This window comes from Poecilia mexicana, unplaced genomic scaffold (assembly GCF_051168715.1).
Source record: "Poecilia mexicana isolate PSO_F unplaced genomic scaffold, ASM5116871v1 scaffold_4, whole genome shotgun sequence".
NCBI classification, from domain to species: domain Eukaryota; kingdom Metazoa; phylum Chordata; class Actinopteri; order Cyprinodontiformes; family Poeciliidae; genus Poecilia; species Poecilia mexicana.
This window is the reverse complement of record NW_028263373.1, coordinates 9,982,575-10,008,992: the sequence shown is the minus strand read 5'-3', so window position 1 is coordinate 10,008,992 and position 26,418 is coordinate 9,982,575. Positions and strand designations below refer to the sequence as shown.

Below are 26,418 nucleotides of genomic sequence, written 5' to 3'. Positions count from 1 at the left end.
ATCTTTGAAAACGTTTGTCTAGTTTTTATTAACCTGTGTGCATTAGAGTAAAACTACATTATGTTCAAGTTCTTTAAAATTGATATTTTGTGTTCCACAAACACGCCTCCCTAAAATCACGATTAAAGCTCCAAATTATGATCACTCATTATCATGAGTCTATGTGCCATAAATCTCTGGCCAGCAGAGTCTGTTGTCTAGTAAAAAACCAAGGAATACTAAAATAACAACCTTGACATCTAAGAAACTGAGTTTTACTTTGTTGCCCATGTGAAACGGTTTATTGTCAGGGAACGATTTTAAATAAATGTTCCCCTGAGAATCGCTTCTACCTTTCTGGGTGGTTGTTTCTGGTTTTTTCATTTTGGCTGTCAGCTGAATGATTTTCTTTCTTTTTTTTCACCAAAAGAAAAAGTTAGAACAGGTCAACTTGCAAAACACTTCAGACTGAATGATTCATTGGAGGCTCAAGTCTGGTTTGCACTATTTATATACTGGTTTTGCCGTTCTGTGAGTCATGCCTGCTTCTAGTTACAGTCTTTTTAAGAGGTCTTATGCCGGCAGTGACCAGTGTTCACCGTGGAGCTCGATCATCAGCCTGCAGAAGAAGCTGCAAGGTGCCATGACACACTATAATAGCAGATACTCATGAGAGCTGAATCTGTTAAGTCTTGATTCTGCATCACTTTGGCAGAGGTTGTTTACAGAAGACAAGAATATGTGTGTTTGTGTGAGTGCATTTGTCAGCGTGCAAATATGTGTGTTCCTTTGAGTCACTCCTCTTTTTTTTCTTTTTTTTCCCCCGCTGAAATAAATATGCAGAGCACATCAACTGTTTGTGCTTAGGCAAAATAGATGGCAGTGCTGGTGAGCAAAACATCTATCATTTCTGCCTCTGATTAATAGTTGTCCTGGGGATGGCTTTTCTGCAGAGGGAGAGGGAGGAGAGGACGAGGCGGGGGAATAACTGTGGAAAAAAAAAAAGACAAAAAAGCAGAAAACAGCAGTGGAGAAAGAGTGAAAGGGAGGTGATGTGGAGAGGATGCCTCCTGGTTACTGATCTGAAATGGTTAAACGGAGAGAACTCGGAGAGCTAAGAAATGTCTGCAGATGTCTCCTGTTGTGTTGCAATTGTGTGTTAAACCGTTTTCTTTCTCTAAACAAAGCAAGACAAAGGGATCATGTCATGGTTGGGAAATCAAAATGGTGAATCAAAAACCACAGATGATTACAAGGCTTGATGGTGTGGAAATTTTTGTTTACCAAAATCTTAAACACTGTCTTTAAATATCAATGCCCTGCCAGTGAATTATTAAATTCATTTTCCTGTGTTGTTCCATGACTAACGTTTTCTCTGTCGATTTAAGCACAATTGCAAGACTGTTGTTTGTCATGTAGTTGCTAAATCATAAACTGGACTCAAGAGAACTAATTACGTGTTCGCTAACAAGCCCCTATAAAAAGTGCTCTTTGTCATGAAACAGTTTTTATCAAGGATTACATTTTAAGTCTTATTAGTTTAAAGTTCTTGTTTTCTCCTGCTTGTCGGAAATGAGTGGTTTCTTGAGTATTAGCACAGAAAGATAATTGAATGATCAGATTACTAATCGATGTCAATTTAAACAGAATAGTAACCCAACAATTCAAACAATTCATAATTTTTTACTCTAAAGTGTTTCTAATGTATAATTTGACAAACTATGTTGATGTAAAACCTATAAACTGGACGATCAGCGGATGTTTTCAACCGTCTAAGTATGAAATGTATTGATTTAGAAGTGGGGATTAATTTGGATTTATATTGACTGATAAGGTACACATTGCCATGCTTCAATTAAAATTAGGATTTGTTATTAACTTTATTTATAAAACCTTACAAGTCCAATTTGTCTGTTGCCAGGTTGGATGAACTCGGTTCAACTCTGAAAAACCTGGATTTCCTCAACCTTATCAAGCAACCTGGAGGTTTGTGGATGGCAGCTAATTGCCCAGCTAGGAGTATGAAATCCCAGCCTGAACTCGTTCTCTGGTCTGGTAGGAGGCTGATACAGATTAGCCTCCCATCTCATTAAACTTGCTTTGGCCATATAAAAAAGAAACAGCTTCCAACACACTGGAGTCTTCAGACCACACTTCCTCATTCTTGAACTCACATAAACTCTATAAACTCACACTTGGGAAAAGTTAGTTGTGTTAAAGACGTGAATTGTTTGGCTGTTGTTGTTGGACATTATTGTTTTTTGTTTATTGTAACACATGGTGCCATGTATTTCAGTCTTTTTCATGAATTACTGTTCTCCAACTCCAGCAGGTGAATCTAATCTTCTGTGTTTCAGCCTTTTTTTAACAGTGTAGCTGTGTAAGAAAGCTAACTGGGTTCTACAATTGTTTCATAAGAAAAATTTGAAGATAAATTTAAAATAAAGTCCTTGCTGTCTCTCTGAAGTTCCTGTCATGATCGCTCTCTGTTCTGGTGTTCTGCTCCCCTTGTGAATCTCGTGTCACACTCTTGTGAATGAGACTTTTCACACCCCGCCCCGTTCCAGGTCACAGGTCAACAATTATCTACCGCCAGAAAAACGTTTAATTCCCAAGTTTATTAAATATGTCAACAATGGAAGACTTGTTCATCCAACCTTAGATGTTGGAGCCAAAGTCTGAGCCAGAGCAGGGGAACGAAGACGACGAACCTGCAGAACCACGCATTCAAATGAATGCATGGCAATGGTGTTAATACTGTATTTACTCCATCTACATCCATACCAACTACCTACAGTATGGAGCGTAGTTTAGTGCTTAAGTGCTCTGAGCAAACAAACTTTCCCCACTGATGTACGTACACATCCGAGAGACATAAAATTTAATCAGACACTTTGAAGAGTCTCTGATGTAAGGAATCCTGTGCTACACACGAGAACCGAACACTTTGTCTTGTCGACTTACAACCTCAGCATAGCTGAACTTTGACTACAAAATCACCGTGAGGAAAAAAGATGGCAGATTCACAAAGCTAATTAGCCAAAAGTCATGACCTTGTTGAGCAGTTCCACAGCCAATGCAGTGACGTCATAGACAAGAAAACGTTGGGCAACAGAGAAAAATGAACAGGCTGAAAGACATAACCCAAACAGAATATAAAGATATCTATTAATCACCGGGAGAGAATAAATCTAAAAATTTCACACTTACAGACACTCAAAGTGGCTAAAAAATGTGGCTTTTGCATGATGTGTCACCTTTAAATAGGCCATCTCACCATCAACAGAAGGCTGCCATTGTTCTATCTGCATTTTGGTCCATTCCCAAAGCACATGGCAGACAGTTACAACTTTTGCAAATATTGAATAGAACAGGATATTTAAGATAATAATCAATATAGAAATAAGAATAATTATTAATAAACAGCACAATTTCAATAAGGCTTCGCGGCGCTTAGCTGCTCGGGCCTAATAATAAAGATACATTTTTTTTATCACTTTTTTATTTGTCTGGTAAAGTAAGGATTGTTTACATTTTGGAAAGCCACAAAATGAATCTACTTTGCCAGTCATTAAAATCCGACTCAGATGTTTTCATATATTAGTAACATACAACAAGCTGCTACAGTTAAAGGGAGATTCAGATCGACGGGCCTTAGAATATGTCACTTCTCACTAAAACTACATCTAACATATATTTTCTGGAAAGTGATTACCTTGTACTTCAAAACTGATGAAATGTTGTTTTGCATCCTTGGTTGATATGCAGGGATATGAATATGAAAATTAGCCCCGCCTCGCCCGTCTCCTGCTCGTCTGCGACCCTCCCCCACTCTTCCTCATCCTTTGTAAGCAGACATCATCCCAATCACTCACAGTCCTGGTGTCACACATTATCTCTGGGTAAAGTCAAAGAGTCAGGTTCAAGGGTCGTCCACAGTTGATTTTATACTTGACATTCACAGATTCTTCCAGACAAATTGTGGCCACATCTAAAAGTGCCGCAAGCTGGAACACGTGTAGATTGTGAAAAAACAAAAAAAAAAATCCTGCATATATTCAAACGTGTACTGCTTTAACGTCATCTAGTGGTAATATGTAACTACTAAAATGTTCAGTTTTTTTTTTCTGATGATTTTTATTTTGAAGTTTATCCACTTAGGTGCCACATAAAGTTTCCACTGAAATACAAAGAAAGTCTCAAGCTTGATTTCTCGAGGGCAGAAGTCCAGCAGTCTTCATACATATGAAGAATAGACATATATTGCCGGACAGAAGCCTTCAAGGGTCAGAATTAGATTGCTGTTATAACATAACTTCAATTATTTATGTTCACTAAAATAGCGTAATTAAAATATGTATTTGTGCTTACTATACAAATAATGTTAAGCTTAACATTATTTTGTTAACATTATTTTGTCTCCAAACAGCGTATCGTAGAAATTGGTGACTGAACATGTAACTAAAGAATTTTAATTGGTTTTAAGCTTTTCATCAGAAAAAAGAAAGACTATGTTGAGCTACAATTATTTCCCTTAAACCGAGACGACAGGACTCTGGCTGCATTACTCCAAAGATCACGTCCAGCTAGAAGAAACATATTAGATTTAACAGTATGTTAAACAGTATGTTAACAGTATGTTAAATCTAAATTTGAATGTATGAGTTCACATGAAGCCCACCTCCAAACTTGACCTGAATGAGTTGCTTTTTCACACCTGATCCTGTTAAAAAAAATACTTGTTGTATCCAAGAGGAGAACTTAAAACCAATCAAGTGCCACCAAGTACAAAATTTATACCAAGTTGAAATGTGTCTAACTCGGTGACAGTATCAGTACAAATCAGTATTAAAATGAAATTACAACTGCTTTGAATTTGATATACTTCATGTGGCCTGATGTTACCATTCAAGTTGTTTCTTTTAATATCTTCATCATGTAAATTGCAAGCCAAAGGGTTGATTACACATTTATTTATGTCCACATGTATGTGTGAGGAGCGGTATGCCATCTGCTCTGGAAAAGACGCGGTTGAGTGCAGACAAAGAAAACAGTGCTGCTGATGTAAAGTAGCCTTCGTCTCTGCTGCCTGACACCGGTCACTGTTCTTGTCCTGTGAGTGATTTTCTACATGTGTCGATGTGGGGAAAAAAAATGGTGCAAGATAATGAATATGTAGGTCACATCAACTGACTTTTTCTGGAAAGCTTAACACCCCCCCCCTCTCTCTCTCCCTCCATGCAGCATAAACACATCCACTAACACACAGTTAGAAATACAGCAACCCTGATGTCTTAAATCAGCCAGTTTTAGTTACTGTAGCTAAATCCGAGGAGATAGACAGCGTGAGGAAGGGATGCTACAGTCCTAAAACAGACTACACGCCCACAGACTGTACAGTCTCCCCAGGAAACCAAAAAAAAAAAAAAAAGCGCTAGTAAGCGTGCTGCAGAGCCTTCCTCTCAGTGTGGAGCCTGCAGTGGCATTCCCCTGGCATCCTGCGGTGTTGGCTCATTTTGATGTTTCTCTTTTCTGTGGAGTTAACTGCTCTCATTCAAACTTTTGAGTTTTTTTTTTTTTTTTGCAGTCTTGTTTAAATTGGGTGTAAAGTTCACATAGGGGAAACGGGCTTCCTTGGGTTTATGCATCAGGATGTTAAGAGCAAAGAATAGAAACAAGAGATCCAAACAATACTTCATTCATAAGTCTACCAACAAGAATGCCAGAATGAAATTTTGCATCCCTCCGTGCCTATTTTGGGAACCTAAAATATTTGGTATGTTTCACATTAAAGTGTCTCCTGATTTTATGTTGTTTTTTTTTGTCTCTCACCCTCTCTTTTTAAATCTTCTTCCTCCTACAATTTTTTCCAGTTTGCCAGTGTGGGTGTACAGAATAAATGTTTACTTTCTGTGTGGTATTATTCATATCAGCACCACCCCCACCTCTCCTCTGACAGAATCACAATCCAGCCTGCCCACCCTCCAACCCACTAGCCATCTTCCTTGCGTTACATGATGACATGCACCTCCAGCTACCATGTTGTCTTCTGTCCTCCTGGTGACCCTGCCTCTGTATGCAGGGTATCCAGAATGGACAACAAGCAGGGAGTTTGTTGGTGTCTTTTATAAAAGACATCACCCAGACTAGATTTGAAATCTTTTCCATATCACTGGAAAAGATTTCAAATCTATACTTTGATTTTGGCACGCAGATTAAAAACCTGCCCTAAATTTCACGTTATCAGCATCAATCCAATACTATAGACTGTACAGCAATATCTGCACCAGTGCTACAAAATTTACATTCAAGATGTCTCAGAAAATGCGATAAATATCACCGTAAGCTCATAAAGACTCATAAATATGGAAACCATCTGTATGCACTGATGATGTTTCACTCAACTCTGCATACTGATTGCTTAGAAGTGCTTCAACTGATGGCTCCAATTTAACCATTATGGGTCAACTACTAAGACGGTAAGTTGAATCCTGAATTGAAAAAAATCAAGATGCTGACTTCATGGGAAAAGTAACCAACCCACAGAAAAAATAAACAACTGAATTTAACCCCTTTCATCTCAATTTGCCCAAATTAAATAAGGTCACATCAAAAGCAAAATACATACTTCAAAGGTCACACTACTGTTTTGATGCAAGTGTGGCTCAAATATATCACCTATTCCTATTCTAAGCTATGCAGATGGTCAGTCTGCGTTGATTACAGTTCCCTCCCCTCAGCATGCTGAATGCATGGAGTGGCTCCAACTGAGGTTAGCATGAAATAAAAATGCTGTAGGAAAGTATTTTCCTCCTCACAACCCTTCCCAAGAGCGCCCAGACTAACAAAGCTGCCCAAATAGCGCATCAATGACTCAAATGTGATCTCACAAAAGAAAGAACAACATCTAAAGCACTGCAGGTGTCTGCTAAGAGTCGTGGGAAAGTCCCCTACATTTTGAACTGGTTTTGGCTGACAAACAATACAAGCAAATGTGCGACCATGAAAAGTTGTACAATGCCTTGATCAGGCTGATGAGGTTCACCTGTTGGTGTGATGCACAACAAAGACAGTTCATAGTGAACATATATGCTTGTGGTTTTTCTTTTTTCTTTTTTTTTTTGAAGAAAACCACTTGCAGCCAAACAAAAGATTTTGCCCTAAGGAAAAAATCCAGATATTTTGAAAAATAAACCGAATTGAAAATCTGACACTGAGCTGGCAGCCAAAGGAGGCACTGGACTGAGTTGTTAGGGGCAACCAGGAGAGAAGTTGCTTTCTAGATGGATTAGGAATATGGAGGTCCAGGTGAGCTAACTGTATTGTTGTTTTTCAGACCTGGATCAGTCCTCCTCCACAATTTATTACTTTTCATGCCTGTTCCCATACAAGAAGTTAAGTTCAGTTAAGGTTATTGTTCATGATTCAGCTCAAGAAACAGATATTATATTGTGCAATAGTGCAAAAATGTCATCCATCAGTGAGCTCTAAGCCCCAAAGCCACTGCTGAGCAAAAAGAACACAAAAGCCAGTCTCACGTTTGCCAAAAAGCATCTTCCCAAGACTTTTGGGAAAATATTCTGTGGACCAATGAGCCGAAAATGAAACCTTTTGAAATGGGTGCATTTTGTTTTATTGTGATTATTAGTTTTTTTCTGTTTCTGCCAACCATGCCTTATTTTATATCAGTCTCCTCAAACTAATGTCTACTTTTGGTTAGTTTAAACCTCAGTTAGCTGTGCTTTTTATTTATGTATCTTTGTTAGATTATTTGTTTTCTCCTTCCCTTGCTCCTCACCTACAATTTCTCTCTTTCTCTCTCCTTATTCTGCATGCATGCCTGGTCTGTCCTCAGACCTGCACCCTGTTCCAATCAGCTTTCTGTCCTTTGTGCAGTAATCAAGCCCCCCAGTATTTAATCCAGTGACATTCAGTTGTTTCTTATCGGATCCTTCCGTTGCCTACCTCAGTTTTGTTTGTCTTTGTTGTGTGCCTGTCGCGTGTTTTCCATGTAAGTACATTTGTCCTTGGTTTTCATTTTATCAAATATTCAATCTCTGCACTGGAGTCCTTTGCAAACCAAACATGACAAATTCAGCATTTCAGAAGAAAAACATAAAAGGAGTCGTGCTATGTTCGACTTCAGGACTTCAGGACCTTCGTGACTTTCCATAATTGGAAGAACCAAGAAATGCTTTCCACCAGAAAATTTTTATGATTTCAACTATGAGTTTACTGGATGTGAAGTACATAAATCTGAGACACTGCGGCATAACCATAAATGAGTCGTTCCTGCACACAAAAAAAAATCTCCACTGTGGCTGAATTAACACAAATTTGTAAGGAAAAGTAGGACAAAATCCATCCATAGTGACATAAAAAAAATCCTCACTGCCGAATGAACGATGGAAGTTGACTGGCACAACCTGCTATTAGGTTTAGAGGAAAATAATTTTTTTTTAACGTTGGGTCAGGTTGGACATGATGACTTTTTTTACGATTTCAAACCTGTTTTACTGAGGTTTTACTGAGGTCCGATATTAAAATTAGTTTAATGATCTCTATGAACACAAAAGGGAACAAATACAAAACTGTACTTTCTGGATTAAGTGAGTTAGTCATTATTCGACCACTCATGCGTTGGAAGCTTAAACTTTCATCCCCTACATGGTTCATTTATTTGAAACAAATAAATAAAATGGGACTGTAAAAGTATCATGAATTTTACACCCTTCAGCTCAATAACTCACACAACATACACAACAAGGGAAATCACATAGAAATCAAACTTTGCAAACTCATTTTTCTCATATTTAAATGAGCTCAAAACATGTTTTTTTTTTTATCTTGCCAATACAAATGGCAAGAAAGAAAACGGTGTGACAAAAGCAATAGGCTCATCGTGATTTTTGTAATTTAACAAAAATTAGCTTTGTGCTGCAGCTCCATTACTTAAAGGCTTGCGATGCAAAGTGGTGGGAAACGAATGATGTTCTTAATAGCGTCGGTTCTCTCTTGGAGGACATGAAGGAGCAGACAACCGTCAATCCCCGACTCCCTGGTGTGACAACCCCCATTACCCGTCTGCTAAACCCCCGTCCCCTCCCCCGCCTCCTACACACAGACACATGCAAACACATACATATATGTTCACACACAAAGCGCCTTAGGGCAGTGGGAGGTCACGCCGCTCTGTGCTGGCTGCCAGTGGCGTGTGGGAGACATGCAGCAGAGACCAACAGTGATGCACGGTGCATGCACGCGCCACTGTGGGCACGCACGCCGCCGAGTGTGCTCCAGAGCATGTCTTTGAGCAGAGAATTAACAAATGTGACAGAGTGAAGGGCTGGAATGGGGGAGGGTGTGGGATCCCACAGAGTGCAGACAAGGGACAACAGCAGAAGAAGAAGAAGAGGAGGAGGAGGAGGAGGAGAAGAGATTTGACACAGCCTTGTTTTCCAAGTAAAACAGAGTCATGTTTTTGGTGTGGTGGTTGAATTTACACTAATGATGCAACTTCCTGTCGCGCCTGCCAGCCAGTTGCAGGCGCTACGTGTTTCTCTGCCACCGCTGCTCTGGTCCTTATCTGATTGAAGCTGCACTTTTGTCGTGCCCACCCAGTGTGGTTGAGGGAGATCAAGACACCACAAAGCCTGCAACACAAATAGTGTGCTTCCACTTTAACTTTTAACCCACTCTGGGCTGACTGCGCCCTGCTCTCTCTTCTCTGTAATGTCACCACGGCTTTTCTAAGAAAGAGAAAGCCAGTATTGCGTTGGTGGGGATGCAGGGAGATGGCAGGGTGGAGCGCGGTGGATAGCGGAAGATGGAAAAGAGAGGACCAGCAGGCCAGAATGTAACCACATATTTTACTGTGGTTCTTTTGGGTTTGGCCCAGTTTCCAGTGGTTCTTACTCAAAACTACGGAGGAAACCACATTGGAAAAACAGTTCTTCCTTACTTATCACCCAGGACTAATGAGACAGTATGTGTGGTGACATTATAATGCCTTGTTGCATCATCAGGACATATTATGGACACCAGAACTTAATTTATGGAAGCAATACATGCCATAAATTATAAGGTACGGTCACGCTCACCAGTTTTCCCAAAGCCTGCATCCAAGTTGTTCCTTGTGCTAGAATTCAAAGTGAGGAGTAGCAAGGAATACAATTTTTCTCTATTAAATGTAAAGTCACTTCAAGAAGACAGTGCATCATTCATTGTCTGTGATTTCATTTATATAAATTAACTCTACTTGTATATCCTAACCCTGTTTCTTGCGAAAGTTTTAATAACCCTGAACCTTCTCGCATTCTCTCACTTTACAAAGCAAACTTCATTATTATGCATGTTATGTACTGCAGGCACACCAGGAGACGCAGAAGTGTCCAGAGGAAGAAAATGGATGATTTTTAATTTTGTTTTGTAAAAATGTAATGTAGATTTAAATCTGGCCTGCATGGATTAGTGGCAAGATGACAGTCATAAGAACTATTTTTTGACAGTTTGTCACCAGCTATGAAGAGAATGCAGCAAACAGGCAGAATGTGTTCATGTCAGAGTTTTTATTTATCTGGCACAGTGGACCTGTGGTGGCCAGAGGTCAGGGACTACACATACTTGAGAACCTCTTTAAAAACCATTAGAACTGCCTATTTGACAAGTTCAAGTCAAGAAAAATGCCTTTTGCATGGCACATTTCAGCAGTAAGGCAGCTCAAAGTGCTCTACATGTCAACAACATGACAGTTAACAAATAAAACAAGTTTCTCAAAATCTCATTGGGACATCAGGTTATTAATCCTCTAAAAGAAGCATTGCTTTCAGCTTTCTAACTGCATTTTCTTACGTCTATTTAGATCTCGACAAAAAATATTATCAAATAATTTGAAGTTATATTCCACAGAAGAATCTGCTAATAGGTGAATCTGCGAACCACAAGTAAACTGGGGTCTCCAGTAAATGGTTTTGAACCACCTTTTATTCAAACTTGAGCCATGAGAAGATGCAGACAGCTTAATGCATGAGTATTCAGGAAGAAAATATGTTGGAGACACAAAGATACCGGAGAATAAAACATAATTCACCTTTCAGTATATGAGATATTAAGATGACAGTCTACCTATGTGATAAAATCTTTTAGATCAAACACCTGACCTTAATCAATTTGCAAATATGTGACAAGTTTTGAAAACTGACAATCACAGATACTCCGTCCAATTTGACTCTGTGGAAAATTCACTCTTTGTCTGAAGATGGTTGAGACGTACAGTAGCCTAAAAAACTCTAAGTTGTAACTGGGTGTATTGCAAGTTGACTTCTCAGAGTATTGACTCAAGGGGACCAAACACAAATGCATGCTACGTTTTTTTTCTTGCTTGTAAAAAAAAAAAGAAAAGAGAAACGGATATTATTTCCCCTCCCATCACAACGCAGCACTGTGTTCTGCTGGCCTATCACATAAAAGTTTAATAAAATATTGGTTTGTGGATGTGTTGTAACAAAATGTGGGGGATTAAAGTTTTAGGGGCAAGCTGTTACAGATTGCAGGGCTGAGAGAGTAGTACACTCCAAAACATAGCAGGAAGGGGCAACAACACAAACTGAGATTGCCTCTTGCTCAGGTGGTGCGTCTGCAGCTCACTCCTCTACTTTGAAAATGGTAATTTTTAAAATTCTGCCTCCTCTGCCTTTTCCACCAGGGCATACTTTTCTGCCTAGCAAGCTCTATGTATCTGTCGGTACTTCCCATCGTTACTTTCTTTGTCTTTGTCTTTTCGTCTTTGCCTTCCCCGCCTTTTCCACACCTGCTGAGTATGATGGGATCTCAGCTGTGGGAGATGTTTGTGCACACGTCTCTGTCCTCTCTGACTGTGAGAAGGTGGACCCTGACGCGGTAATAAAATGCGAGTCCACTCGTAGACAGGTGTATCTTCGTTGCACGCACCAAAATCTTTGTACTTGGGATGAGCTGTGCAGCTTCCCACAGAACTCATGAGAACATCACATCCTCCGCTCAGCCACCCTCACTTCTTGTTCCTGTTCTTAAGGGTATATATGGATAAGATAGACTTTAAATACAACTGGGCAATAAGGCTTAAGACTTGTTCTATGGTTTTTATTTGGAGCTACTGTTAAGTCTTCAAACGTAAATTAAAACTTGTTAGGTTTTGGCACAACTGAAGGAAAATTTTAAAACTTAAAAGTAAGAATTGGCAATAAAGCAGCTTCATTAACATCAACCAAACAGAAGTGCCATCCCAGCATTTGCATGAAAAACAATCATTTCTGGACAATGCAAATCAGAGGCATGACCAGCAGATATATTGATGCAGTTGTTCTTTTCCCGCAGCCATCAGTTCAGCTCGGATTACTTCTGCTGCCAGCTCAGACAACAGTTTTGCCTCACAGATCTCACTCTGCGTCTTGCAGACAGGACGGTCAAATGCAGCTGCTGATTGGTGCAAATTGTGCCAAATTGACACACAAAACATTTAGACTTTTTAAATACAAGTCTATCTGAAAATAAATAAGAAAAATAGCTTGAAGATTATATAAGAGTAGCTTTAAGCCAAGGAGTATTTTTTTTCTTATTGTTTAAGATTTTATTTCTACTAGTTGGTAATAAAATAAGGCAGTTTTATTTGTGCACTTTGTTTGCAGGTATGCTGAAAATGTGTAAGCAACCTCTATAAAAACAGTCTACTAAAACCCTAAGGCATTATGCAGAAGAACTGTTGTTGCTGATTAATGTTTACACAGCAGTAGCACCACTATCACACAGATACAGCGTGCACTCTGATGACATACGAAGATTTGCAAGAACAAATGAACTTGCTTGCATTACTTTAATAAAGCATGTACAATTTACAACCCATCGTAGCCATGTTGCCACAGATTTTTATTTCAAATAAAAAAAAAAAAAAAAGAACTCCATGGCCTTAGTGGGGCTGCACAGTGGAGCAGTTGGCAGCACTGTTGCCTTGCAGCAAGAAGGTCCTGGATTCGATTCCCGTACGGAGTTTGCATGTTCTCCCTGTGCATGCGTGGGTTTCTCTCTGGGTACTCTGGCTTCCTCCCACAGTCCAAAAACATGACTGTCAGGTTAACTGGTTTTTCTAAATTGTCCCTAGGTGTGTGCGTGTGTGTGTGTGTGTGTGTGTGTGTGTGTGTGCAGCATGGTTGTTTGTCCTGTGTGTCTCTGTGTTGCCCTGCGACAGACTGGTGACCTGTCCAGGGTGAACCCCGCCTCTCGCCCAAAATGTCTTGCTGGAGATAAATAGGCACCAGCACCCTCCCAACGCCGCTAGGGACAAGGATGCAACAAAAAGTACTCAGAGCCTGTGAGAATGTCACAGCGAATATCTAATAATAATGTTACTTTTTCTCATACAACCCTATGCAGTCGCTTTGTCTGCACTGAAAACGTACTCACCTTTGCATGCTGGATGCCTGGAGAAACTCCAGATGATGCCATCCCAAACTAGTGTCTGTCTATTTCAGTCTACAGCTGCTTTACCACTTGGGGGCATTTCTAAATAAGGATGTGTGTCCTGTGATTTTGCTACGTTCGTCCTGGCTTTAGTTACAAACAGCTGCTTTCTTCCTGCTGTACGTTGAAATATAGGGGGAAGTTCTTGGTATAGCCTGCTCTAAAACTGGACACAAATTAGTGTAAAGGCTGAGAGAAATATATTTTCTTTTCCCTCTTAGACCAGATCACTGGTGTAAAACTCAGTTTTATGAGGGTTTAGATGATTCTCTGCATCAGTGCAACTGAATCATATTAACTTATCAATCCTTCGATTCAGGTGTGTTGGACTTGGGATGAATTCAAAAGTTGCAGGACACTCAGGTCCTCGAGGACTGGACTCTAATATGAGCGTTAGAAAGTAATTAGATATAGGGAGATCTTTCAGAAAGATTTTGTGAGAATCTCACAAGTTATGACTAACCAGATTTTAATCAGTCAAATAAGACTGCTGAATTCAGTATTTAATTCCCACTTAAGTTAAAGATGAGTGTTTGTAGTAGGTAAATCGTTTAGTCCTTACACTGAAATGCATTTGTTTGTTACTTCTACAAATATATAAATATACAAGACTGACTGACAAATAGATAAATGAGACTAATCTTTGATGCACAATAGTATATTTAACAGTGCTATGTATCATTTATTTTCCAGAGAAAATCCTTCCCTGATTGCACAAGACATCTGGATTATAATTTGAGGAGAAGGTAAGAGCTACCACGACTCCTATGTTGTAAAAATAGTGAAACAGTCCAGGTGTGCATTAACACATAATTATCTTCCAAAGAACTGCAGGATATTATTGGTTGTGTCACAATCTTTTTCGAAAGTCATTTCCTCTGACTTTTGTGGAGTCCAGTGTCACAAGGTAAAGGTGATGCCGGAATGACTCAGATGGCCACATTAGACTTTTTGACCTGTGATCTTGACCACATGAAATCTCAGTCCCATTCAGAACCTGAGGTCAATTCTTAAAACGCAGGTGAACAACCAGATGCCAATAAATTATGACAAACTACAAGAAATGGGGAGACCAAAATAGTATCCAACATCCCTGAAGCAAGATGGAAAGATAATATGATGAAAATCTTTCTATTATCTAGAAAGAGTTTTGATAGATTACAAGTTTGCTTTAAAAAAGGCATTTGAAACTGATCAGATGTCTTTTAATCCCTCGCTACTATACAACAGATAATTGCCTACGAAAATATGAAAATGCAAAAACTATAGGACAGAAGTTTTGTCTGGTCAGGATTGTGCAATATATCTTTGAATTTTCCAGCTCTCTCTTAAGTCTTAAAAGCACAAGGTTGTCGTGCTCAGCCTGGCCCAACTGGATCGTATTTCATCATCTTACCAAGAAACCACAGAAGAGCAAAACCCCCCGCCCCCCTTTTTAAAAAAAAAAAAAAAAAAAGGACTGTTTTCTGCTTGCATTCCAGGTGAGGCCTCGTCTTTCACATGTTAAAACTGCACATAATGGTGAGCTGCCTTAAGCTGCTTGTAAATCTGAAATAGCAGCACATGCGACTTTAAATGAGACATCAGAAAATGTAACACAGATGTTTTCTAGCAGCCAAGGCTTTTGTGATGTCCAATACAATATGCCGAATCACGCGTTTAAAGTTTGCACTAACTTTGAACGTTTTAACAGGGATCACAGAGCTACAGTTGATGGATTTATTTTTCTCGCATTGCTGCTGTAACCTGTATTTTCAAGCATGCGACACAGAAGCTATATTCCTTCCCTTTTTGTCTTCGTGTCTAATTATGGGAGAGTTCAAGGATCTCTCTTCGCTGCAGCTGTAGCCGCTGGGTGTAAGAGACATGAAGCTGTCTGAAAGGAGGGGAGGGCATAGAGGGTGTTGGCCATTTGGGAATGGTACAGATGAACTGGGTGACCAAGTGGTGTGATGCAAATCAAAACCGACAAACAGCCACAAAGGCAGCCAGACAGCCAAAACAGCTGGCAGATAGACATCCAAAACAGACACAGGTTCATGTTTGTGAAAACGGATAACTTAAAATTGCAAGTGTTTTGTAAAAGCATTCATATTCGTTGAACTTTTTCACTTTTGATCATGTCACAGCCTCTACATCCCTTGTATTTTACTGGGATTTTTATGCAACATACCTACTTGGCGTAATTGTGGGTTTGAATGTTAAGATTGTAGCATGCGTTTGTTTTCAGGACCCTCGGGGTCAATAAATGGCCTGCACTTGTATAGCGCTTCATCAAGTCCAGAGGACCCCAAAGCGCTTTACACTTCATTCAGTCATTCACCCATTCATGCACACATTCACACACTGTTGGTGGCAGGATGCTTTGTGGAAACACATTTTGTTGCAGTTACAGTCGCAAGATTTTGGGGGGTATGTCTCTGTTGGCTTTGCATAAAACATTTTCAACCAGACTGGTTAGAGACATCTGTGAAATATTTATATTTGTATATTTATAACAAAAGATCAAGTGTAATATGTCTGTTGTTTCAATTTTTGGAAAATCGTCTTATCAATTTTCCCCAGTTTTGACCTGCTTTGCGTGGGAGCAACAGGTTGTAGCTTCAAAACATTTCACTGCTGCTGTAAAGGTCTATAGAGACTCTCCTGGTGAGATGAATGCTTTACTGCCATATTTGTTAAATATAAATTATACTTTTCAACCAAAAACTACTGTGAAATTAGGTTGTTTTTGTACAGATAAGATTTTAAAGCTGTGGTTGAAAGTTCAAGAAGCTCAAAGGTAGCAAGGACGTAACAATTATAGTTTCACTGTGATATATGTAACAGGTCTTTCTTCTAAATGAGTCTCGAGATTTTTTTTCTGTTTAAATAAAGGATTACGCTGACAAAAAGTGGAATAAAACTGTCTTATTTCACACTAACTGACAGCAAAAAAAGAGTAATGTAAGTTTATTTTGTGCACGTATCTGCTTGCACCCAAATGTATATAAATCTCCCCACCCTGTTGAGCCACGCAATGACACAAAATAACAGTAAAACAGTCTCCAGTGGAACCAGTTTGGCCTTCAAGAATCACTTTTTCCGTACTGCATGCAAAGTGTGTGTTTGTTTTACTTTTTTTTTTTTTTTTTTTGCAAAATGCACGATTTAAAGAAGATAAAGAGAAGTGGGTTGAAGGAAGAGGTTGACAAGAGGTTTATGAAACTACTTAAGGTCAAGGCTGACTCATGGAACTGCAGGGTGGAGGGTTCATTGCTGCTTTGAGTTTGGTTGTTTTTAGATTGTTTTTTTTTTTCTTATTTTACTGGCTCTAGATAACACTATCTACCATGCACACACACACACACACACACACACAACCCCGACTCACTCGCGCACACAAGCACACACACTTTTAGGCTCTGGGGACACCTCTTGAGGCAGGTGGAGAAAAAGACTTTCATTCGTTTGGCATTGAATCATTTAATCTGTGATCAATTAGAATTTGGCATCGCAAGGGCAGAGCTCGGGGAATTCCTCAGTTGTTATGGACTGCGACTTAAAGTGCTTTTTCCATCCCATGCAGGCAGATGTGCAGGCAGAGGGAAACTCACAGGGGTGCCTGAACGCCCTCTATGAGTCAAAGCTGTTGAAGCTGCTTCATCACATGAGTCTGCAGACTGAAGCAACAAGCATTTAGCACACGTTTAATGTTAAAGAAAGCCAATATGGACTGCAGTGGTCAGTGCTTTAAGGTTTGCAGTCATCTTACTTGCTCAAGATAAGTAGGGAATATATGATTTCTCTAAAAAAGTGCTTTAAATCAGATTGCATCAACAGGTAATATTTCATCTTTAGGACTACAAAGAAGTAAGATTATAACTACATTTATGACTACAGTCATTGTACACTTTGACCATAAGGATGAATGTTATATTAGTATGACTATTGTTGTCCCTCCATCTTGGGTCAATTGGGGGTGAGTGGTGTGTGCGTGTGTGTGCGTGTGTGTGTGTCTGACTGACCTTAGCAGGAAATAGTAGAGAGGGACAGAGTGCAGGTCATCAGTACATAACATGGCCAAAAGACGCGTTTTACACTCACAAAAGAGCAATTTAGAATCACAACTAAAACCAAAATCCTGAGCACCAATGGGTACAAATATATAAATAAATATACAAGACTGACTGATAAATAGGTAAATGAGACTAATCTTTGATGCACATTGGTATGTTTAACAGTGCTATGTGCTATGTATCACATAAACAGCTGAGATCATGCAAACTTCAAGATGGCAGCCTACAGAGACGAGATTTACGTGAAAAATCCAGTTTAAAGAGGAGTGGATTATTTAACCTGATTTTTTTGTTTCATTTATAAATATAATATTTAAGATATTTAAACTCAGAGAGACTGTACATCTGTTGAGTCAAAGTCTAAGACCAATAACATCATCAGAGCACTTTAGAAAGGCAGGAGTAAACCGTGGTAAAAATGGCGTCATGAGGGGCATCAACGGTTCTTCGTGACCCTCATCTGTTTTTGTAAACCTCCTTAAGACACTTTTATGAAGGGTTAGATCAGGACAACATGCAAGATGGTCCAAAGGAAGGAGATTTTTTCTTCTCAGAGAAGAAAAATGTCTCCTTTTTCTGACAGATGTAAGTTGCAGCATTTTCCTGTTGGACGTCAAGCTGGACGCCTGCAGTCAGATCTCCTGGTAGCCAGCTAGCCTCATGCGTCTGGTAATCCACCAGCACCAAACGCAAACACTTGTGTATTCTTTTATTGCAGTCGTGTTAACTATCATACTTATTTCATTGTTGAATTGAAAATAAAGACTAATAATAAACACATTCATTAAAAAAAACCTTTATAGCATTAATTATGTTTTATTCAGTGTAATTAGAGCTATAAAGGGAGCCATCTTTGCAGCGGGATTATTGAAATCTACTAAACGGTAATAATGGGTGTGTAAGCCTCATGCTTTCTGTGAATATTCAAGATTTAAGATATTATGCCCCATGGGTGGTGAAAGGATATTGAAATAAATTTAGCTTTTTCCTGTTTAAATGTTCTTGTCCATTACTTTTTTTTTATATTAACATATTTTCTAATATTAAAGGGGGAAATTTAACTCCGCTATGTCTGTATATGATGCAGTAGGAAGAGTAGTCATCCAGGTCATGTCAGATCTTTGCAGTCTGTGAAGAACTGTAGTTTTGGTAACGGTATTAATAAGCACATGTGCCTCTATGAAGTCACTGCTTTTTCTTCACCTGTGGGTGTCTCCTGCTGTCAGGGTACTGGCAGCGGAACCACTGCTGGCTCTATAGTCAAAGTTAACCAATTTGGCTTTTGTTTGTCTTATAGGTGGAGCTTGATGTTGAACTCTCCTGGTTCCTCTGTGTGTTGGAGAATACTTACCTCCTCAAGGTGGCTGTGGGATGGATGTTGGATATATAAGGATATGCTGGTTAAAAGGATATGCTCTCTGTGCGGAGTAAATATGACCTGAGTCAGGACTGTCATGTTCAGGTCTGCTTTATGAAACCACTTTAAATTAACTCGTTAAATACAGAGCAACGTTAAGTTATTTCACATTTTATTACATTTCCTGCAGTCGACCTTATGTCCAGTTGAATGAAAGCGGCAGCTACCACATGTTTATCTGCACAAAGGTATCTGGCAGTAAACATCCCATATTTCATCACTTATTGAAAGTCAAACCTAAGATCAATAAATGAAAGTAGTTATGCTTGATTTTATGTATGTAAATACCAGTGGTAGTGCTATGGCAGCATGAAAACGTGCTGCAGTAACTGTGGTATTTACATTTAAGCACTTTTTTATACTAATGTAAATTTTTAAGCATTTTTCTGAAGGCGGATTTTCACAAGCTTGTACATTTAAGTCATTGTATTCACCCGTTTATGTGCAAAATGTGTCCTACACAGCTTTCGCACTCTCATCCAATGAGACGTTGTGCCCCTCATTCCTCCTCTGGCTGGGAAAACTTGGGATTTAACATTAAATTCTCCGTTGTTTCCCCACAAATAACCTTAGAGACCTGATGTAGAATTTGTTGGAGAATTTTCTCGCTTGTCATCTTTGCCTCAGTGTTTGCTTAAAAGGCAAAACTGACCAAAAAAAAAAGTCTTAATGCATTATTTTCCACTACCTCTGCCATCGTAACACTGTTTCTTTATTAGAGGTTTGCTCAAATTCCACATGGGGGCGGAGCCAGAGTCATGTCAATTGTGAAAGTAGAACTAAAATAATGCATGTTTTTAAAATTCGTTTACAAATAAAATTTTAACAGTTTGACATGTAGCCTATGTTTATTGCTTGTTGCGATACGTTGCATTTTGGCTGCAGGGTTGAAAACTTTAGGCAGCTCTCCTTATTTTCTCACCTTACTCTGCTTTAAATTTGTTCAACACTGTATCATTTACCTGTCTAAGTATGTTCTTTGGTCTTTATTAGTTTGTTCATTAATGTTTACAAGACCTCTGAGAAATTCACTGAACAACTACTTACACAGAGATTAATATCATTGATTGGTTTCTTATGTTATATGAAAGGATATTATGAACTCTATCATTTTCCTTATTGCCAAATTACTAGACACATATCAAAATGTCAGACCCGTCTTTCTATCAGCTGTGCACCAATACACAGCCATGCAATGTTGCTATGACAATTTGCATATTCAACAGTGTTTGAAGACAGATAAAGTCAAGAGCCGGTTTTTGGAATAGCTTGAATGAATGTAAATAATGATGCTGAAGATAAGCACAGATCACCTTGTAAAGCTTCTGTTTCGAGTCTTGACTTCACAACCTGGAGACACTTTATCCAGCGAGGAACAGAGCTGTGCTGCAAATGATTTCAGTGTGACAACAATCAGCAGCTTCAACTCACTTACTGGTTCTGCATGTAACACTTGAAGGATTAGTTCTTTGACGCATGAGTGCTTAATCTGATCACCTGTTAATTATGGCTTTGGTAGTGCTTCTCTTACCACAGGTACATCTGATATCTGATATATCAAGTGACAATATAAATAAGTAGGCTGAATAAATAAAAATTATTGTTTAAGAAGCAAAACCAAAGTATTTATGCAAAAATGACAGAAGCCAGAAACCAAAACGATAAGAGAAACATTTCAGATTTTTAGCTTATGCATCTAAAAGCTACATTCATTCCTTTTGTATGATCTTGAATGCATGTTGTCACTGTAGTCATGTAGAAAAAAAAGATGAAGTATTAAGTGAAGACATATTTTTACTGTCTTAATTGAAACAACATATTTTCTGACATGTCACAGAATGACTGAATATGTGAAAAATTAATTTGTACTTAGACAAAAAAAATTCAACAGTTCAGCTTGATTCATAATTTCCACTAAGGAAATGTATTCTTGGAACTGATCATTTCTATTGTACATTATTTTTTATACACTTGCTACCATAATAATGCATATGTTTTATGCATCATTGTCGTGTGGGGGAAAATAAATTCAGTCAAAATTTGAATTAACAGACCTGATCTCCAAGAAAAAAAAAAAATAAAATAAAATAAAATTATATATATATATATATATATATATATATATATATATATATATATATATATATATATATATATATATATATATATATATATATATATATATATATATAATTGAATTTATCAGTCAGTGCATCTGTAAAACAGTTTCACGCCTGTGTTTGATACAATAGCTCTTTCATTTAGTATTGATCCTATAATGAAATGCATAAACATTGCTGTCTTTCCCTGAAAAACCATTTTTGTGGAGTACCTCAAGAGATATTACTTGGTGACTTTCCTTTTCCACACTCTTACTTCCTCTTCCAGTGGTTACTGTCAAGAAAATAAACAACAAAAACTAACAATCAGACAAACCCAGAATCAGCAGGCCAGAACATCCAAAAGAAATAAATGGCAAGTTGTAGTCTGACCATGTAAATGCCACTAGACTTCAGTATCACTTCTCGTCTCTCACTACAGAACTCATTCAACACAAAGGCAAGAGTCTGCAAGAAAACTACATTAGATAATGTTTCCATCCGTGTGAATGAATCAAGGCCTGTCAAAGTCTTGGTATGTTTTTAAAAGACAAAAGAGGGAGGATAAACCAGCTACCCTGTCCCAAACAGAGGAGTAAAAGAACCCGGCAAACCTTTCCCCATCCTCCCCCTTTTTCTCCTCATGTTCATGAAACTCCACAAACAAAAAAAAAGTGTGCGTTTCCCTTTAAGAAGCCCCCACCGTTTGCAGAACGGAGGGAGGATGAGCAGGTCAGTGGAACAGCGACTGAGAAGGAGAAAAAAAAAAAATCCAACTGCGGACGGTTTCAAGTCCCCCCAGTAGAAACTGTGCCTGATTTGTGGCCAATGTTGGAGATGTAAAAAAAAAAAAAAGAAAGAGAGGAAGGGAGGGAGGGAGAGGGAGAGAGAAGGAGGAGGGAAGAGGATGGGGAGGAGGGAGAAGGAGGGGGAGGAGGAGAAGAGGAGGAGGGGGGGAGGAAAAACACTAAAGGGGTAGCTATGGAGATGGAGCGTTTTCCTGGCTGCTTTCTTTGACAGGTGTTGAGTGGGGCAAAAGTCTTAAAACAGAATTCAGCATGTACGCCAAAGGTAAAGGAGCTGTCGTCCCTTCCGATAGCCAAGCGAGAGAAAAGTAAGTGGATTGTGTTGCTTTAATTGTCAGAGTTTTTACCTGCTTAAACGTGAGGGGGGCAGCGGAGGGGCTCACAACTTTCTAAACTAGGTAGTGTAATTTAAAGGAGTGCGCCGGAGTAAAGTGCGCTCCTCCTCAAGTCATCCGACCACCTTGGAGGTGCGTCTCTTAAACTTTTACCTCTTAAAAAAATTAAATAAATAAACACTTCTCGTGTGTAATTATACGCCTGTTGTTTCCCAACAATGCGAGCGAACAGCTCTGTAAGTTGGTGCGGGATGTTGGACAAGATCACGGATTGTGGTTTTTTTTTTATCTACCCGGTTATTTATAACGCGCACTTGTGCGGCGGTAAAAGTTGAGGAGGCATTGTCGTCGGGGTGAAAGCATGCGTCCGCGGTTGCGTGGACTGCTCGCATGTGTCTCCGTGAAACTTTCGGGGATGAAGCCGCTGGATGCTTCGGGTGGATTTGGTTCTTTTTAGCGGCTCGAAGCGCTCAGGCTGCGCGTTTTTGGTGCGTAAAACACGGGGCGCAGGCACTTCAGGCGGCAAGAGGAGGGAAGCTCTGTCCCGTTCAGCAGCCACAATAGTGCTCAACTTTTAAAGTGAAAATCCGCAGCTTTTATTTCAGAGACAAGCTTTATTTCAAGCAGATATCATCAAAAATAAAAAATAAATTTGCCATTTTAGATTTGATCTAATAAACTCGTTTTTTGCTTTATTATGAGCAACTTTTAAATGTCATAGTCCCGACAGAGTGATGGCTGTCCTTTTTCCAGCTTAGCTTCAGTGGGGGTAAAATAATAATAATAATAATAATAATAAAAAGTTATTTCTTTACGTGAGCCTTCGGGGAGTTCTTTGTATCGTCGTGGTGCTGTTTTGTCACCATTACGCACCAAACAGTACGAGTTTGTGGAACAGCGAGCCGGGCTCCCCGTGGAGATGCAGTTGTAATCCCTAAAACAATGTCAAGTCCTGGGAGGCTGTGCGGCTACACGACTCCCGTCATACATCTGTAATGGAAACATAATTTCTTTAGAGACTCTCTTATATGTTTTGATGCACTGCCGTGTCATATTCAATTGATTAGGCTTTCTAGTGATGTGAGTCACTTATGCGCTTAGTGGAGGCTTCCTCGAGTACGACTTTGTGCACATCTGCTGGCACGGAGCGTCTGATTTCACCCTGAACTCCCATTATTCCGTGTGAAAATTGAGAGTTCGTGTATTTGTGTGTGCTGATATGGAGGAGTGGCTCCTAAATGAAAACAGTCCCATGTGAGTTTATGAGCAGCAGCAGCACCAGCAGGCGGGCTGACCTTTGAACCAGCATATGATGCTTTAATATTGCATATGAAGCGCCAGCATCTCAGTTTACACCGGTTTGTGGAGCCTGGGTTATTTACAGTATGGTGAAAAGCCATTTATAATTTAAATAATGTGTCTTTAGTCAGTTCTTAGTTGTGCTCGCTTGTTCAGGGGACTGTGGATTATGTTGCATGTGTCACTAGGAGTGAAATCAGCGCAGAGGCAGCATGTATTTCAAATGATAGTGTAGGTGGGGGATTAATAATTTAACTCATAAGAGGTACAAGTCTTTTGAGAAAAGCTGCAGATGGTGAATGCATCTAACTCGGGGTTGCTTAAATTACAAAAGAAAAACTCCTGTTTGTTTTTACATCCTGCTGTTTCCTTGCGTTTAAATACCTGTCACTTATTTGCAGCAACTTGCTTCTTCTATTAGACATCACATTTTTAAACATGTTCGGCGATATACAAAAACTTCACAACACTTGAACTTTTTTCCCATTTTGTCACATTAATTACAAATGCTCCATATATTTATGAGAAAATGCATAACTGTGAAATGGAAAGAACATGATACAGAATTTGTAGCATTTTTTTAATGTTCTTTTTTAATAAATTAAAGTCCAAAAGACATTTAATACATGTTCAGACCTGGCTGTAATTAGTCTCAAGTCTGGACTTTGACTGGGCCATTCTAAGAAATGAACACAATTCAATCTCAACCATTAAAAATGGAGCTCTATCTGTCATTTCTGTTGTCTTCCTGGAAGGTGAATGAACTTCCTGTCCATCACAGCATGATGCGGCCACCACCACTTTCCCTTGTGGTCATAAGTTTTTCTGGGTATTTTGTGGTATTAAAGTTTTTCTGTCAACTTTACAAGAAAGTTTCATTTTGCTGTGGTCTTATCTTGTCAGAGCACCTCCCACATCCACGCCATACCCTTCTATGGCTGGTGGCAAACTTCAAACAGAACCTCCTCTCTCTTTCTCTTAGCAATAGCTTCCTTCTAGCAACTTTCTGAGAAATGCCAGATTTGTAGCATGCATGACTAAAAGCTGTCAATAGTTTCTCCTACCTGAGCTGTGGATTTCTGCAGCTCCTCCAGAGTTACCATGGGTTAGCAGTTCGATCACACTCTTCACATTTTTAGTTGATTAGCTGAAGAATGCTTAGTGAATTTTAGAGCTTGGAATATTGTTTTACATCTGAACTCAGCTTTAAACTTTTTATCCACCTGATAAGTGACATATTACTGGTCATGAAACCTTCGCAGAACAGTCACACATGCAGGTGTTTAAATACACAAAAGTCACATTTTTTAACTAGTCGATGGCAGTTGATTGCGTTGGATATTATTCACAAGCGGCAGAGTAAAGGGGTTTAAACGCGCTGGCACATTTTAAATATTTTACCTCATGCAGGAGCTTCAGAACCCTTGTTCATTATCCCAGCAAAATACAACGAAGTTTGTGGTTTTAAAAGGGACGTAATGTGAGAAAGTGAATATTTTTTGCAAAGCAGCGTATGTGGTGTGTATATCCGTCACAGGCCAGCAGGCCACACATCACAGAAAAGGCTCGCCCTCTCCCCTCACCTGTCTTGTCCCCCTAACTCCCCCCGCAGGGCTAACACATGTTCCCTTGTAATTGTGGAGCGGCTTCAGTGAATTATCATATTCATATTTACATATTCATTCAACTCTTTACATATTGGCCTAATGAAAAAGAAGGCTCTCCAGATGGATGCATATGGCATTAAGGAAAGAGTTTGGCGTCGGAGCTGCAGCTCCTGTCAGGAGAATTCGTCATCAGGTCGTTCTGATTTAATCAAATGTACGAAAGATTTCATGACGTTAAGTGAAATCAGAATGCAAAAGTGAGCAGGAAGTACAGTGCAGGTGCTGCACTTGCATGTTTGTCTTGGTGTTGTTTTAATGAAGAACCAGGTGATGCAATGTTTCAGCTAGGAGCACAAAACTTGTTGACACCAACATTTAGGAAATATTAGTGCAGAGAAATGTTTTTGCTTGCGCAGCTGGAGGAAGTCTGACCGCATGGGTGTGGACAGAACACGCGAGTTACACTAGAGCATTAATGTTTCATAGAAAAACTTGTAGAATGAAATATTAATGGTTATGTCTATAAACATTTTGATAAACTGCCTCCTTGCTTTGCTCTTGCAGTGCAAAATTTGAACATTTTTTTCATGCTTGTGTTGAAAACAACCAGAAGGCCTCTTGACTTCTTTTTTTCTGATTTTTGTTTCTGCAAATGCGCAGCTGCTTTTCAGGAATTTAACTTTCCTCCTGAAATATTCCAACAGCTAGTTTCTTCAGTGTTTTGTCAGTGTTTTCTCAAGGTTTTGCCCTATTTACCAGACAAAGACAGTGACTAACAGACAGTATGTTGTCACTGTCAGAGCTTTTTTTTTTAGTATCCATGGCTCCCCAGGCAATAAAGTTTTATTTCAGGTGTCCCCTGTGAGGGCCGTTCAGTTGTTGGTGTTTTGCAGGTAGTCTGGTGTGCACATCCGCAAAGTGGTGAAATCTGAAATTGAAACACAAGGAAAAAAAGGGTTTACACTGAACTTCTCAGTTACATGCTGTGGATCTCTGACGTAGTGTACAAAATGTTCCTAGATACAAGCTCAACAGTGTGTTTGAGTGTGTTTAGGATGCTGTGTTGCACAGTGATGGATAAAAAAAAAAAAAAAGCCTGTAAAGCCTTAAAACTGAGTCTTGATTTTGTTCAGCAACATAACAGAGATCGGCATGGAGAAAACTAGGTGGATTCCTCAACACGACCAAGGAACCGACGTATAGATGGGGTTCAGCCGGCTGGCCTCGCTTTCTTCGGGTCAAATGTAGCAGGAGTGCAGGGGTGTTTTTACACCAGATCACTGTGTAAGGTTATTTTCATAAGAGCTTTCATGGGAACAGATTT

General features: G+C 39.3%; 1 protein-coding gene across 3 annotated transcripts in view; it reads left to right on the top strand.

Annotated features, from left to right (window-relative positions):
* The first annotated feature begins 21,397 nt into the window (after positions 1-21,397).
* The window catches only part of ssbp4 (single stranded DNA binding protein 4), a 111,690-nt gene continuing 106,669 nt past the window's right edge, over positions 21,398-26,418 (top strand). For all 3 annotated transcript variants that reach the window (XM_014991513.2, XM_088004919.1, XM_014991514.2), the window contains exon 1: positions 21,398-22,161. In XM_014991513.2, coding sequence (XP_014846999.1) covers positions 22,106-22,161 — 56 coding nt within the window. In that variant the 5' untranslated portion in view covers positions 21,398-22,105. The remainder of the gene's footprint in view (positions 22,162-26,418) is intronic.